Raw genomic sequence first — 17,579 nt, forward strand, 5'->3', positions numbered from 1 at the left:
TTTTGGTAGCTGTGATACTTGAGCTGTGAGCCGGTTGGTTGTTGTGATACTTGTCCCGCCTCTCCTCCACTGTGATTGGACGGGCGTATGAGAACTGACATTGACGAGGGAAGCTTTTCACCTAAAGTTGAATCTCTTTCAAATCTCGGTGCTCAGAGCTGAGCGGGGAAAAACCGCAGAGCGCCGGTTTTCAGCCCGGAAAAAAAAACGCTAGCTGCTGGCTGTTTTGAAAAACGCCACGCTTCCACTGGAAACAGTTAAAAACCTGCTCCAGCCACGGGCGTAAAACCTTTGGTGTCCACAGTGTTGGGAAAGTTCAATTTCTACATGAACTAGTTCAGTTCACAGTTCACAAATTTTAAAATGAACTAGTTCAGTTCTTATTTCAAAATTTTGAACTAGAGCACAGTTCCAAAAATGAACTAATTTATAGTTATTTTTGCCATATTATTTGTTTTAATTATTGCCATTATAGCCCATATAGAACCACAGACAGCAATTATTTTATCAGTTTTAACTAGCTAAATGCGTCAGATTTCATCTTTATATCCAACTTTAAATTCTTATCCAACCAGGGTTTACATTAGCATTGACTGTCTTTTAATTTTTGTATTTGCTTGCACATACCTTGAAAGGCTAACCAGGTGCTTCAAGGGAGTCACACACCGGGTGTCGCGTGTAGGACAACTCGCAGGTATCGCACACCGCACGTGCACGTTAAATAGCGTGAGGTTAGTCAGAGTCTAGTTCAAGATCCAGAATATACGTTGTGTGAGTGGCGCGGCAGGGATTTCAGCAGCGTCCAGAGTCAATGTTGTTTTGATGACGCATGCAGCGTGAAACACTGATTGGTGGCGGTGTTGCCAGATTGGGTGTTTTTCTGCTACACATTAAGGCCTGTTTACAGTGTGTTTTAGCCGGGTTTTCACCTGAAAGACTTTATAGAAATCTGGCACCCTATTGAATGACGTTAAACTGAGAGAGCGTGCCGTTCACAAGCACCAGAATGAACGAGTTCACAGTAACGTTCCTCAGGCAGTAATACAGTACGTTCAGTTCATGTTCGCCCAAAATATGAACGAGTTCATGAACTTTCGTTAAATTAACTCGTTCAGGCACAACACTGGGTGTGCACGCCCCCTTATTGCAAATGTGGGTGGCCCAACCAGTTATTAGGTTTAGGGGGCAAGCACTTTTTCACACAGTGCCACGTGTGCTTGAATTTTGTTTTCCTTTCATTTAAAAACTGCATGTTGTGTTTACATGTGTTATCTTTGATGAACTAATATTTAAATTAGTTTGATGATCTGAAACATTGAAGTGTGACAGCATGAAAAAAAATCAGAAAGGGGCCAACACTTTTTCACACCAGTGTATACCACGTTTTTCTTTTCATTATTCTTATTTTTCGAGTGGCGAATGAGCACTGCCTTTTCTCTCATGCGTTTTAAAATAAAGGTCAAATTGCACTCGTCACATTCAGATGTAGCATTTGGGCAGACCGAATCGCTTTTAAAGAAATTATATATCTTTTTTACCTTGAAAGGAAATGAGAAACAATTATGTTTGATTGGTTCCCGGCTGGTGTCCTTTAAATGGGAAATGAGGTAGTGAATAAAAAAATATCGGCGGGTGGTAATTAGGGACACAATTTTCTGATCGCCAGACAAAAGAGCAAAGATAAGGCAGCTCTCCAATCAGACGTTTAATTTCAGGTGTTTAATATAACTCTCTCTGATAGTCAGAGCTTGTGGCCGGATGAAGAGCTCTGTTTCCAGTGGTCTTCATCAGCGGTGTGGATCTGAGGGTCTTTCCTGTTATTAGCTCTCACGCAGCATGAAATCCACAATTAAATTAGATACGAGTAATATCTAACTGATTAAGTCTTTAGTATCCAAGAGTTTCCCGCAGGGCTATTCAATATGAACTATGGAATTCCTTTTTTTCCGTTCTCTCACTTTTTCTCGGCTCTCTGTGCTACAATATTTCCAGCGGTGTTCGGAAAAGCTCCATTTCCTAGAATAACATTAATGGCTGTATTGCCCGCTGACAGCAAATGTACAGAAATTCCCATCATGCCTCAGAATTACTGTTTCTGAAAAGCGTAGACAACGATATGAAATTCAGATTACTTAAATGATGCATCCGTCAGCTACAACTGAGTTTAAGTGTTTGAATCTCACAAAAACATTAAACCTCACATGCTTTCAGGTTTGAAAAGCAAAAATTTCCACTGGATATGGGTTTAAAATCTCGTTTGTATTGTATGGAATCACATTATACACAGAAAAGCTATGCACACATACTGCATATCTGTGTGCAGGTCTTACAAATGCAAATGCATTGACAGTATACAGGCTGCATGCAATACAAAACATCTGATCACCTGGGAAGATCCTGTTAACAGGCCCGACTCTGAGAGACACCGAAAGGACAAGAGAGAATCTGTTGAATAGGTCGTGGCAGGACGGGGAGAGGAAGCAATGTTCTTCATCACTTCTGAATCATTGATACATCTCAGTTCTTCATCCGAGGAGTCTTCCTCACTGGGCACCAGGCAAACATCATCCCCTGTCATTTCTTCCTCTGAATCTGAGTGGTGACAAACACAGAAATGGTAATGAAGAACACAAAGCGAAGAGGACATTGAGTCAGGGAGGAGATGGAGTCTTGCGGTGAGGATACAAACATGTGCCTTATCTAACGGCCCTCATTGAGAAGCCTGGACATGGTCTAACAGAGCTTCCCTGCCTCTTGCATTAATAATGCTTATCTTCACAGTTTGAAGTTTCCATCATTCTGCAAGTCAGCAAATAATGGAGAAACAAACTCTGTGTGAATAAAGGGTTGTGTCTGTGGGTTGGCACTTGTGCTTGACAAGTCACGGAGACTGCACTATTGTCATTTACAATGTGTTTTTCAATGTTGGAAAATGAGCTGGAAAGCAATCAATCATGTCTGTATAATTGGCTGTACAATCATTTTACCATGGTTTAGAACAGTGATTTTCAAACTGGGGGCCGCGAGATGGTGCCAGGGGGGCCCCAGTTTTATGACGTTTTATAAAATGCATTGATTTATCATGAATTCTGTGTAATTAAACCTAAACAAATAACTAGCTATAAACTAACTAACAGCACTACTAGGTATAATTTTATATATTTTAAAACTGTTTTAGTCATAAATTTTCTTTCGGGGTGCCACGAAAAAATGCACTGTACACAAGGGGGTCCGCATGCTGAAAAAGTTTGGGAACCACTGTTGTTAGACACCACATGAAGCGCTTTACATCCTACCTCACTCCAGCTAAGCATTTACATTTATGCATTTGCAACTTACAGTGTATTACAGTATGTGTGTTCTCTGGGTTCGAAGCCATGACTTTTTTAGCTGCTAATGCAATGCTCTACCACTGAGCTAATGTTTCCCACATAATGACTTTACTTGGGTCAGCTGTCCAACTTTTATCTGGCATCATATTTAGTCTTTTTTAGTCTTTGACAATTAACATATTGCGTGCCAGCATGTCATGTCTCTCCCGATGACTTTGGTGTGCGTTCGCGTGCTCTGTTTCTCGTAGAATTGGGTGCATCATGAAGCGAGCTCCGTTACACATTTTATCCTTCCATCTTTCTGTACTTGAGCCGAGTTGAGGACCCAGGACCCGTACAGTTCCGGGTCTATATTTTTAACTCATTCACCGCCATTGACGAGTTATCTCGTCATTTATAAGTTCAAATTTAACTAATAAACGTGCCTTTCTGGACGAATTTCAAAGTGAAAGTGTAATACCGCTTTTATCCACCAAAACGAATTTATCAAAAACGGAAGTTAAAAAGAGCTAATGATTTATTTTAACTGCGTTTATGTTTGATAGTCATTCTGAGTCTGATCTCTAACATAAATTTCTTTACAAAAACGCAATTTTTTAAGCTTTTTGCTCAAAATGTTGTATTTTTGAAGAGAAATTATCCATATTTCAGTGGTAAATTAAGTAGAAAAAGTAAATATATAATGAAACGTTTTTTCCCCATTTTGTTTGTTTGTTTGTTTGTTTATTGTTTGTTTGAAAGCAGAGGGTGTGTTCTTTAATTTGATATAATTTGTATGTTTATATATTTATAGAAAATAATGTTTCCTGCAAGGAATTTTGTGAAAATTTTGTTAAAATCACAAAAATGCAGGTGGGCAACTTTTCTCAAAAAGGCTGGCGGTGAATGAGTTAATGGGCAGTCTGGTCCGGGTCAGTCCCAGTTTAATTACTTCGGGTCTGATTAACATTGGCTATGTTTACATGCACAACATTTTGTCAATCTGACTAAATTTAATACGATTGAAGGTTACGACAATACAGTTTACATGCACCCTAAACATTGCAATCTGATTAAAATGCGTGTTTATATGTACAATCTATATAATCTGAACCAAACGTCTGCACAAGTGCACAGCCAGGGTTGCCAGCTTCGCGTATCTAAACCATCCCAATGGACATTCAGAACTAGCCCAAAAGCACCCCAATGATTACTTACAGCACAAATATCAATAACTAATGAACGAAATCCTTACATCTTTAACCCGCAGGAAAAAACAACCCGCGGGGACAGTTTAACAGTATCGGAACTTGAAAAAAAGCAGAGGACTTGGCAACGCAGAGCACAGCATCTTCCATCAAGTTCATGCTTTTTTTGGGATAAACATACAAAGTTGAAGAGAAAGTTGTTCGTAAGAAGTGTTCAGATAAGGGTGATGAAAAGACAATTTTCAAAAATCACAACGCTATTTTATTGCTTTATGTAGCATAATGTTATGAAAGTAAACATGAACGCTGTATAACGTACAACGCGTGACCCTATTACTAGTAGCAGTCGGTGACTTCTTTTTTCGAGGGCGCACAATGCGGAGTTTGTCACCACATGTATTTAGCCCTTCATGTGTGTGGTTTGTAATTTGTCAAAATAAGAGTTTACTGTTAAGTTAGTTATTTTTTGACGCATGTGCAGCAGTCACTTATTTTGACAAAACACGTGATGTTCTGCGCATGTGCACAATGTTAAGCCATCAATACGATTACAAATTGATTATTTGGTTGCATGTAGACGTACCTATTGTGTGTAAAACGGATCGATCGGAAAGCGCATGTGCAGCGTCAAGCGCACCTCCAGTTTCTGTGGCGATAATAACTGGCACTTGTTTTAAAAATCAAGACCACGCTGCACTATTTTAAATAATATTATTATTAACGAACCATCTTTTTATATCTAAAATGTTTGCTCAGAAAGCAGAGATGATAGCAAAGGAGTGATCCTAATGTCAAGCCCATTGCACTGAATGGGCAAACAAGCCTTATTATGTAATCTGACTCAAGAAAAACGCAAATCTGTAATGTAAAGTCACCGGTCACCGGGCCAGCAAAATATCTGAAAAAAATGAGTGGATTAAGCTTGTTTAATCGGCAAGAGAGGAATGGAAAGAGAAAGGCACTTTTACTGCTTCTGCTCTATCTATCTAATAGAAAGTAAAGAAATTTGCATAAACCATTATAACACCAGTCACATCTATAATCTCAAGACCTGCATTGCCTATTGTATTCAATAGAGTTTGACTCTTTCTACACCTTTCACAATGTTAATAAATCCTTTTAAAGGGGTCATCTTCACAAGAATTGCTTCATATATCAGTGCAAAAACAGTGTCTGCTTTGTTCATGGCAAAGAGAGTTTGGGGTGGTTGGATTTATGAAATATAATGTGAAATTATTGTAAATCTTGTGGGAAACACTGCAAGAGCATGGTCAAATGATGGTACTGCAACGCCAGGCTTGATATAATTCACACTTTACATTTACTTTTTATGCATTTGGTTTCCAAAGTTTCATTTTTATCAATATGTGTGTGCTCTCTGGGAATCAAACCCACAACTTTTAGGCTGCTAACTTGATGGTCTACCTACTAAGCTACAGAAACAGCTTTACAAGAAACAATATTTCATTGTTTACTTCACTGACCAATGTTGGCTCGAGCATGTAAAGTAAGAAAAACAAACTTGCTATAATTTTTAACTCCATTAACCAGTTAAAATCCTACTGACCTGAAATGTCGAGGTGTAAGGAAAGTGTTGTAGTTTTAGGTGACTTCCGTGCACTCTTTAACCATTTGGAAGATGGGGGTGAAGTGTTCCCATCAGTGTGACTCTTGATGGAGTCAGGTGATGCTGTTTTTAATAATGCAGTGACACATTCTGATGATTGATTAGATTGTGATGTTGAATGTTCAAGTCTACGGTTCACGGAGAAGGAAGCCAATCTGGATGTTGAGAATGGAGCATCTGGAGGTTTTGGACTTTTAGCGAGAAGCAAAGGCGAATGCTTTCGAGTAGATGGTAGGCTGCCAGGAGAGGGATTGACATCATGGTCTGAATTGGTTGGATTCAATTTTCTTCTCAGGGACAAAGAAGATGATGATGGCACAAGATCTGAAGACTTGTTCAGTTGTGCTGTAGAAGATCTCGTCCATGATTCTGGTTCTGGGGAGTCACTGAGTTTGGTGGACAGAATTACTTGAGAGGAACATTCAACTTTTCGGTCTTCCCTTGGAACATTTGGGAATGATTCAGAACTTGATTCCTGGAGTAAATGAGAGCTTTCTGATTTTGGCAAAGATGATGGAAATCGGTCAGTCTCTTGTGTTGGCGGCCAGAGCTGAAGGGAAGAGTTGAGCTTCGTAGCTTTGGTCATCTGGGATGGTGTGGAAGTGGTGATCGAGCATCCAAATTCTACTACTTTATTTTGGTAATTAATGGATGCAAACCTTTTGGAAAAAATGCGGAGTCTTAATTTTGCTTTTAAAAATACAACAAAATGTTGAATACGGGTTTGTTGTCACACAGTGTTATTGTGGGTTCACACCAGCCCCGTTTGAGGTGTCAAATTCGCGTCTACCGCGTCGCTTGAACATTTTGAGTGTACTCGCTTCATTCGCGCGTGAATGCCGCGCGTGAAATTATAGTCATCTAGACATTCACACAAAAATTCGTGTCATGGGAGGAGCTTCTGCGACTCCGCTCGCTTCCTGTAATCACGTCACTACTAGAGCAAGCTCCTGATTGGTTAAAGTGGCGTGTTTTTCCACCAAAGTTCAAATTTCTTAACTCGTGCGTTTCCCGTGGCAACGCTTAATTCGCGCCATCTACCGCGCCGCACTAAACGCCTTATTTGCACCCCGAGACCTCCAGACTTCACACTGATTCGCGTCTTCACATTGACTTAACATTGAAATCACTCGCGCTTGACGCCTCTACCGTGGCTGGTGTGAACGCAGCATTACAATGAAGCCTCAAGTATACAATGATAATAAAATGAAAACAATATAAATACTATTCATCAAAATGATAACTGTTAATACAACATCAGGGAAAATAACTTACATTTATGATTTTTTTGTCTTAATTATGCTTTCAAAAAAAAATCACACATTTCTATGCATTCCTGCATAATACAAGGATGGTTAGATGAAGGATGATGGATGGATGAATGTGTGGATATCTATCTATTATAGGCAGATACATAAACCATATCCTCCTTTATATAGACAGAATTTGATTGAATTATTTGTGTTTAAACTGAATTTTCTAGCAGGTGTTACAACAAACCTTTTGTTTGTCACAATGAACCCCACCTATGGGGTACCGTTTGCACTCCTGTCACTTTCGGTGTAATTGCATGATAACAGCAGGTCCCACAAACAAACTTTAAGTGTTCATTTGTAGCAGAGATGTGTGTTGATGGTGTAAAAAATGTAAAAACTGAAATATTATTTGAATGATAGAGCCAAAGCCAAAAAGTGTTACTTTGTGCCCCGCTCTCCCCTAAAGTACATCATGAGAGAAGTTTCATATTTTGTTAAACTATTGCTTTAAAATTTGTGCAAAAAAAAATGGTGACTTATACAAGTGTTAATGTCAGCATAAAACTGTAGTTATGTCAGCTTGGGAAAAAACATCCAGTTTAATAATACGTGAGGTCTCATTTCATGGTGACAACCTTTCTTTAGCTTCCTTTTTAAAAGTCTCGCGCCTTGATCTTGTATTTCTTACATTTTGCTTTCAGTTTTCTCCTCGACTCCCAAGGATCTGTACGTCATAGCATCCGTATCCATCTGGAAAAATTAAAGTGACATTAAACACAAACTTAGCTCTAAAGAACAAACAAACAAACAATAACAGTTTACACAGGAGAAATGGAGGATGCTACATCTGTAAAAAAAACAAACACCAGAATTGTTTATTTTTGGCTACAGACAAGCAGTACATCGCAGGAACTTCACAATTACCTCATCTAACTCTACGATGCTCAAACAGGATTCTGCAGGGCAGTTTATTTTCCCAGCATCCTCTGCGGGTGTGATTTTGAAGAGAGAAGCAAAGTACTTACGTAGCTCCATCTGCTCCTCTGCAAATCAGAGAGACCGATGAATGAGCAAATGATCTGAGAGGCAGTAAAATAGATTTATATTTACATTTAAACACTAAAACATAACCAGCTCAACCATCAGTAATGCCAAACTGTTTTGAATGTGCCACTTTAGTCATAATACAAAGTGACAGATCTTTAACTAAAAACACATGAAGATTCGCCAGCCAATGTAATCTGTAATTTCAGAGTAAAGCAGCATATTTCGAGAAATTGATTGGATTATAAAAAATGTCTGCGTTCTGAGAAGGTAAGTGCTAATGTTTTTTCCCTTTTTGCGATGGCACCACAAGCCATCGCTCGGTGGCCGAGTGCAGGGATCGAGAGGGTACATAAGGCTGTATAAGTAAGTGAAGGTAAGGGGGTGCTGACCCAGTAGTGGTTTAAAAGGCCAGGATCAGAGCTTTAAATTTGATGTGAGCTGCTATTGGAAGCCAGTGTAACTTGACAAAGAGAGGAGTGACGTGCAACCTCTTTGGCTCATTAAAGACCACTCTTGTCGCTGAGTTCTGAATCATCTGTAGGGGTTTGGTTGTGCAGGTTGAAAGTCCAGCCAGTAGTGCATTTCAGTAGTCCAGCCTGGACAGGACAAGAGCTTGGACTAGGACCTGCGTAGCATGCTCATTTTGGAACGGTCTAATTTTCCTAATATTGTAGAGGATGAATCTACAAGAACGAGCAGTGCTGGCAACATGCTCCGTGAAGCTAAGCTGATCATCAATGACCACTCCCAGGTTTTTGGCCGTCCTGGAAGGCGTGATGGTTGAAGAACCTAGCTGAATGGAAAGATTGTGCTGTATCTTTGGTTCAGATGATATGACAAGCAGTTCTGTCTTCCCAAAAGCTGGAGATGGTGATCCTTCATCCAGAGTGAGATGTCCCTCAGGCATGCCGAGATGCAGGCAGAAACCGTGGGATCATCAGGGTAGAACGACAAGTGGAGTTGAGTGTTGTCCACATAGCAGTGGTATGTTTTTGAATGACAGAGCCCAGGATGTCATGTATATCGAAAAGAGCAGTGGTCCAAGCACAGAGCCTTGAGGCACCCCGGTATCGAGACGTTGGGGTTCGGAGACGTCACCTCTCCAGGATACCCGAAATGACCTACCTGAGAGGTACGACTTGAACCATAGAAGCGCTGTGTCAGAGACACCCATAGCCATTAGGGTCGACAGGAAGATACGATGATTAACTTGTCATGTCATCTGTTTTTATAATAAATCTTTGAAAATAAAATTATGGATTTTAAAATTGTAATGTTTTTATAAAGATGCTATGTGAACGTTTGTAATTTTTATCTTGTGACTTTCTTGGTATAGAAAACATGTTTTTACATGTTTTTAATTAGTCAAAATTAGTCAAAGATTTTTTGGTTTTTGGATATATAGCCTTAGTGTTTCTTTTGTCCTTTGTCAGTCGATGTGTGTTAATGTTATGGTTTGGTTTCTGTTCTTGTTGTCTTTGGATTATCTTGTTTCTGTTTTGCCTGCCTTTTGTTTATTAAATAAATGTTTACTGAGAGTGGATCCACTGCCTTTGCCTGCGTTCACCCAATGTAACAACATGCTTAACTCTTTCGAGTTAACTCATCAATTAAGAGAAAATGCTTCCCTGCCAATTATGAGTTTTGTACGGCAGCCAGTTTTTTGAATGGCTACAGTGTAGGTGGTGACGTTACTCCCTGCAAGAATCCTGACAAATCTCCAAATACACAGTTTTCTGCATAGCTGGTTTATTGATTTGCATGTAAGCGCATTTTTGATAGACAACTTTGGATAAAAGCATCTACCAAATGCTTTGCATTTCCTATTGTTTTTAAGATGACAACCCTCCACAAGCTTGTCGACTAAAGGTAATCAAAATCCACCAGAAGCACATGAGAGTGAAAGCGCTCTGGATGTGAGGATCATGAAGGTGGGCTTCTGTAAAGAGTGGCACAGGCTGGCACAGATGAAGAGAGACGGCCCTCATCATGGGACTGTTTTGGAGAGGGTGAAGGTGGTCAGTTCTTTGACAGCTGTGATCAAGCGCCCTGCCCGTCGGCTCACTGGAAGCTTCTCTCAATCAGCTTTGAGAATGTTCTGTCAGACGATCCCCCCCAGCATAATAAGAGCTCTGTGATTACCCTTCAGAAACGTAGTGATGGATCAGAGCTCTGGGAGAAGAGAAGCTCTCACTCACAAAAGCTAATTTCTCAAAACTTTTTTGAGAGGCTGCACATGTGTGGGACTTTGTGAATGTCACCTGCTGGCTTACAACAAGTCAAAAGTTTAAGAAAAGTTTAAGATTATGTAAAGGCTAATCATCACTGTTATTTTTGTCTTCTTTTCTCAAAAGTTGTTTTAAGACATTTAAAGCAATAATGTGTGAAATCGGTAGACCCATGTACTGTATACAGTATGCTGGAATGAACTTCTTAATGTTTTCAAATGATCAAGTGTTAAGAGAATAATCATATATAAAATTAAAGTCTACTCAGGGAATAGATTAGCCAAAAATAAAAATTCTCTCATTGTTTATTTGTAACACACCTCTACAAATTTATATTATGAGGAATGCTTGTAACCAATCTGATTAGAAGCCCTATTGACTTTTATGGTAAGAATAAAGAATACTATGAAAGCCTATGGGGCTTCTAATCGGTTTGGTTAACAATGTGAGCAAATGATGACAGAATTTTCTTTTTTGGGGGGGTAAACTATCCCTTTTAAAAGCAAACAAAGTTCAACAATTTAATTTTGACATTAACCTGAGATGTAAATGTTTATCATTAGTTTACGTTCAGAGAGCAAAGAAGAACCGAAGTCTGTAAGTGTGTGTGATGAAAAGGGACACACCTGTCAGTTTTTGACTGAGTTCATCCGTCTCGGCAGGTGGAGGTGCTGTCAGGTCTGGATGATGCTGGCCATCAAGCTGCTGCCGAAATTCTTCAATTTGGCCCCTGAGGGACAGAAAAAAATGCTGTTTGCAGTAAATCACACACAGAAAGTCAAGCTTTTTTATATCAAGGTCCCCTTTAATGAACAACATGAAAAATAAATCATTATTTACTTTCTTAATACATTTTTTGGTATTATTTAGTGATTATTATTTAGTCATAATTGTGATAATATGTGAAAAAAACTAAATAAAAATGCCACATATTTCACTCCCACCCTATATTGCTGTTGCCACAGTTTTACAATACTGAAAGCAATGAAAGATATCACTCAGATTTGTGACCCTTGACCACAAAACCAGTCACAAGGGTATTTTTTTTAAATTGAGATTTACACATGAAATTCTAGTCATCAAGACATTTACACGAACATTCGCATCATGGGAGGGGTATCTGTGACTCTGCTCGCTTCCTGTAATCACGTCACTACTAGAGTAAGCTCCTGATTGGTTACCGCGGCGCGTTTTTCCGCCAATGTTCACATTTTTCAACTTGCACGTTTGCCGCGGCAATGCTCAATTTGCTGCATTCGTGCTAACTAGACGCGCTAATGAGGCGGAATCGCCTCTACCGCGCTAAACGCCTCATTTGCATCGCGAGCCCTTCAGACCCACCTCAATGCGTCTTTACATTGACATAAAATTGAAATCACTAGCGGTTGACGCTACCGTGGCTGGTCTGAACGCAGCATTAGGATAGGACAATATTTGGTAAACATCCAACTATTTAAATAATCTGGAATCTGAGGTTGCAATATTGAGAAAATCACCTGTAAAGTTGTCCAAATGAAGTCAATAGCAATGCATAATACTGATGATGAATACATTTATCATATATTTACAGTAGGAAAAGTACAAAATATTACAGGATTTTGACCGATACAATGAATTGTTGGCTATTGCTTCAAATATAACCGTGCCACTTTTGACTGGTTTTGTGGTTCAGGGTAGAGGTCTTCACAGGTGCACTTAGATCCGAAAACCGAGGTCCAACCCGGGACCTGAGCGGGTCGGGAATAATAATAGCAGCATCGGGACTCAGGTAGTTTAAAATGAATGTGTTTTTGCCAAACGAACTTGAAAAGACCCGAACTATCTCACGTGTATCCAACCCAGACACGGGCGCCAGACACAAATTCACGGACGGGCATTTCATTTTTCAAGGGGGGCATAAATGAGATCAACCTCACTGCAATGCATAATATCATTAATTATTAATTAAATGGACAAAAACTACGAAGAACTGACATATGCAATACAACGGAGGAGTCGTAAAGATTGAACCTAGCCTACTGAAGCAGTCTAAAAACACACGTTAGTGTTAAACAAGTTAAACAAGTTACACAGCAAACACGAAGTGAGTTAACAGTGTGTTAAGAAAGTGGGTTAAACATACTGTGGTAAAAATGTGGAGTTTTTAATAACATGATACAGTTAAGCAGCATCACATCATGGTTAAAAATTTACAGATTTCATATCACAGTTCACTAAACAAGTAATTAATATTTAGTCACTTACATTTTAGACGCAATGTTGACTGTTTTTGATGTTTCAGCAGCGAAAATAGTTTAAAGATCACAGCAGAACCATAACGTGTCCGTCTCGCTGCAGCACTCAACCGTGTCTTAGCGTTAAGCGGTGGCGCTTTGCTTAGCAAACAACCAAACATTTCCATGCACACTTTTGACAAACCAATCAAATACATCTAAAATATCAGACCAAACACATTTTTATTTTTATTAAGGAGTTGTATATACAAAACAATAACTTAAAAAAGTGCAAACAAGCAAGGACTGTTGGTTGGTGTGACATGGAGCTGAACAGTGAAGGGAGACCGCAGACTCGCCCATGGCGCCGGGACTGGTCCAACCCCCCAACCCCTTTGTTAAAAGCGCTTGCAACACCGTATGGCTGGTGGTAGGTTAATTTTTGTTGAGATAGACCTGTCAATCAATTTTGAATGTACATTTTAGCGATTATCTTGGTGAAGTCGTCAGAAAACCAAGAAAATTGGGGCAAATTGGATGCAAGGCCAACAGTATTTCTTTCTGTCTGACAGATTTATGCAGGGATGCAGACTGCACACACGTCAGTGCCGTTTACATTCGAGTCCAGTCGATGGCACTGGTCTGGGTCGGACTCGGGTCTAATTTTCTTGGGTTTGGCTTGGGGCTGGTCTTTATTTAAATGATTTATGCACGTCGGGTATGGATAAAAAGTACATTTCTTTGGATCCAAGAAGACCTCTAGTTCAGGGTGGTCACATTTAGGTTTTGTAGATCTGAAAAGACCAATGATTTTCTTAAAGTAAAAAATAAGATGATTATTAAAATGTCTGTCTGTTTTCTATGTGTTGCATCAGAACTGTAAGTTACCATGATTTAACCACAGTTACAGTTATTTACTTATTACCTTGCGCATCCTCTTGTTTGTCACTGCTTTAGTGAACCATCATATACCATCCCTACATTATTTTATACAATATTATTTTAACTCTATACATCATATTATGAAATAATATGACTTTTATGAATAATTTAAATGATGTGACTTTTGATGTATAGCTTATAAACCATCTGTCAATACACAGAGAGAAAGCAACAGAAAACAAAAGCGGCTGAGTGGAATGAATGACCCAGACTTTGTGTTTGAAAAAGAAAATCCCAGCTCATCCAGATTCCCCTGACCCGCTGGTTTAGTCCTCTAAACCCATTTCCTCTCTTTACTGCTAATTTACCATACAGGCGTATTAACAGAAAAGCTCTCAAACCCTCTGCACCGTCTACACAAAAACAAACCCTCTCTTTCTCTCTCTGGTGCCAACCCTTACTGCCTCAGCAGGAAAACCTGCTTTCCACATTGTGTGTGTTTGAAGGGATTAGTCACCCCTATCACACACTCCGTTCCTTTAGAATACGAGCTGAAACCGGGGGCACGCGTCTGCCCTCCTTCCAAATAACCCAAAACACACACAAGCTCCAAAATCCTGTTTCCTGTTCACACATCCGGCTCAAAAGAAGGCAATTCGGTGGATCCATTCCTGAATGGCCGACCTAAAAACCATCACTGCCATAGATACCAAACCACTCATGAAGCTTAAGGCACACTTCAAAGGGTGTACAACAATTGCGTTTGTGTAGTTTTGTCAAAGCTTTTTATTATTTTTAGGTAAGAAATTGAATTTTTTGGGATGGATTAACTGTGTCAACGACTGTATTGTAAAACCTACAAGACTGAGCTGCCTTGCTACATGGACAGCTTCCTTTTAAGGGGCCATTCAGATGGGACATCCATTTTACTAAATGCAATTCTGTATATATATATATATGTGCATTGAATGGACGTCTTTAAAAGGAGCAATGTGCCTCACAATTCTCAGCATGCTATTCAGCAAGCAGATCAGGACAAAAATTCAACCTCATAAAGATGCATTCAAATTTTAAAATGTGAAATGATCTATTTTTAATGACATCAAACTTCTCTGTTGTCACTTTTCCTGCTATTGGTATTTTTCTAGGCTCATTGTGGGATTGCCTATCCAATGAATCAAAATCAGCATGAATCAATTTTCGCCAAAAGAAGAAATCTTAAAAGGCAGCGATAATGTCTATGATGTCTTAAAATGATGCATGAATTTGCAACCAAGCCAGTGTGTTTACGTACCGTTACTCAAAGCGAAACACGAATCCCTGAAATGGCTCTGGAGCAGATTAGCTGGATAAATTCGGTCTAATCTACTGTGATGCAGCTGAAAGGTGAGGCTTTTGTCATTAGCAACCATAAGTCATTAATTGATCTTAAATGGACCTTAATTAGGGCCTGAGGAAGTAAATGAGCCTTGAAATACTCGTATTCAATGTGAGTTCTTTTTGGCAATTAAGTGTAAAGTTAACCTGCGGGATTTTTTTAGAAGGAGCTTCTCCATGTAGCTTAGAGTGTCCTCTTTGAAGTCCAGATGGATAAACTGCTGAAGTCTCTTTTCTGTCTGTGTTTCCATTGCAGACACTAAAAGTGAGACAGAATGAGAGATCAATCAGGTATGTGTAGTAAAGCAAACAGGTTTATTACCAAACAATCACTTTGGTTCAACATAAACCCCATTCACACAGCACTTTGGTCCCAGACAATCTCTGTAAAGTTGTCAGAGAGGCTTCTGTGCGAACGCAAACACGTCCCATAAATGTTCTGGGATCGCTCCCATAAAGAGGACCTAGTAACATTGTCATAACATTTACGAAAATCATTCGGTGTGAACAAAAGGCAGAAACAATGCCGTAATGGCCGTGCAGTAGTGAGGAGGCACGTGTCATCGCAACCAGAAGTTATGGTTCAGCTCTTTGACACAGGGATTTAAACGCAAATCAACATTCACAACGAGAAATGTCGGCAAACTGGAATGAAGCGGAGATCAGGGAGCTCGTCACTATCCGCGCTAAAGCTGAGATCACCAGCATGACAGAACAGCACATCACGCTCTCCTTATCTTGTCATAAACAAAAATGAATTGTTTCTCGAGAAAGAGATCACGAATATTAAGCAAACTTCAGACAATGTGGAAAAAAACTACCAAGTACAGGACTTTAAATACTAGTCTTTACATGTTTTTTTACGGTACTGTATGAAGGATTTGATACCTGTCTATGATAAAACGGGGATGCTTAACTGTTTTAATGAGCACTTTATTTCCTCTGGCTCCCTGTTTGATGCTGTCGGCTCTGTGCCTGTGACATCCTGCTCTGACATTCCAGTTCTTGTTGGTCAGTTTTTTAACTTTGTACCTTTCTCGGTTTTAGAAGCCCTAAAAACCTTAGATTCGAGAAAGCCCCCAGGACCAGATCTTATGGATTCTTACTTTTTGAAATTGGTGGCTGACTTTGTAGCAGAACCCCTTACATATCTTTTTAATCTTATGGTGGAAAACAAGGAAATCACAAAAATATGGAACACTGCCTGTGTGCTCCCTGTATTAAAAAAGGGGTGATCCAGCAATTTTAAATAATTATATATCAATCTCTAACTTATCAGTACTAGCTAAAGTTCTTGAAAACCTTGTGAGTTATCAACTTAAGAAGTTTCTAAGTTGCTATCTTATCAACTTATCAATCAGGCTTCAGGAAAAGACATAGTACCACCACAGCTGCACTGAAGGTGGTTAAGGAAATTTTTTGTGGCCCTTGATAAAAAGAAACATTGTGCATCACTTTTTATTGATTTGTCTAAAGCATTCGACACAGTTGTGTCAGGACTCTGCCACGACAGTCTGTTATATATTTATGTTTTATAGTGATGGCAGGGTTCTGACAGTCTCTTGTTTCATGTGGAGGCTCATGCCTTGTTTATTGTGGCATGTGCCTCTGGTGTCTCGTCTCTAGTCCCCGCCCCCTTGTTCTCCCTGTTAATTATTCATTATTAGTTATCCCCTGCACCTGTGTTACCCTCGTTTAGTTCCCCTATTTAATCTCCTCTTGTCTCTTGTCTTGTGCTGGTTCATTGTGTTCATCCGTGCCATGTTGCTGTATGTCATGCTGTTCTTCAGTTTAGTTTTAGTCTTGTTAATCAAGTTGTGTCTGTATTTTGTATATCATGTTTTATGTAGTTTTGCCCCCTCGTGGGCTTTTTGTTTCATGTTTAAAGTAATAAATGTTCTATGTTCACTCCCCGATATCGTTTGCGTTTGGGTTCATTCGACCTCTGTTCCTGACAAGTTGATCATGATGTTTCAAAATTAGGCTGCTTAATTCAGGGCTTTCTGAGGTTGCCGTTGCTTGGTTTTCGAACTACCTGAGTGATAGGTCACAGTGCATTAAATATGATGGTCTATGTTCAGATGTTGTACCCATCCACAAGGGTGTCCCGCAGGGCTCTGTATTAGGGCCACTTTTATTTACAGTTTATATTAATAACCTTGGGCAAAACGTTTCTGTTGCAAATGTTCATATTTATTCTGATGACACAGTCCTATATTGATGTGCGGCTATTCTTGAAAAGGCCATTGAGGATTTGAAAAATGTGTTTATTGCTATCCAAAATATCGGAAATAGGAAAAAGGCTCTCGTATATTCTGATTTTAAAATGTGTACTTTAATTTCCCTGAATGCTTTTAAGTCAAGAATAAATGACATAAAAACGGACTCTCTAAAATGTAGATGCTTTTAACTTAACTTATCTCTAACACT

At 39.4% G+C, this 17,579-nt stretch overlaps 1 protein-coding gene across 3 annotated transcripts in view; it reads right to left on the reverse strand.

Moving 5' to 3' along the window:
• The window catches only part of zbbx (zinc finger, B-box domain containing), a 75,682-nt gene that overhangs the window by 20,631 nt on the left and 37,472 nt on the right, over window positions 1-17,579 (reverse strand). For all 3 annotated transcript variants that reach the window (XM_055174361.2, XM_055174359.2, XM_055174360.2), the window contains 6 exons: window positions 15,297-15,408; window positions 11,304-11,407; window positions 8,327-8,445; window positions 8,091-8,152; window positions 6,087-6,805; window positions 2,387-2,592 (listed from right to left, as the gene is read on the reverse strand). In XM_055174361.2, coding sequence (XP_055030336.2) covers window positions 2,387-2,592; window positions 6,087-6,805; window positions 8,091-8,152; window positions 8,327-8,445; window positions 11,304-11,407; window positions 15,297-15,408 — 1,322 coding nt within the window. The remainder of the gene's footprint in view (window positions 1-2,386; window positions 2,593-6,086; window positions 6,806-8,090; window positions 8,153-8,326; window positions 8,446-11,303; window positions 11,408-15,296; window positions 15,409-17,579) is intronic.

This window comes from Misgurnus anguillicaudatus, chromosome 15, assembly GCF_027580225.2.
Source record: "Misgurnus anguillicaudatus chromosome 15, ASM2758022v2, whole genome shotgun sequence".
Lineage (NCBI taxonomy): Eukaryota > Metazoa > Chordata > Actinopteri > Cypriniformes > Cobitidae > Misgurnus > Misgurnus anguillicaudatus.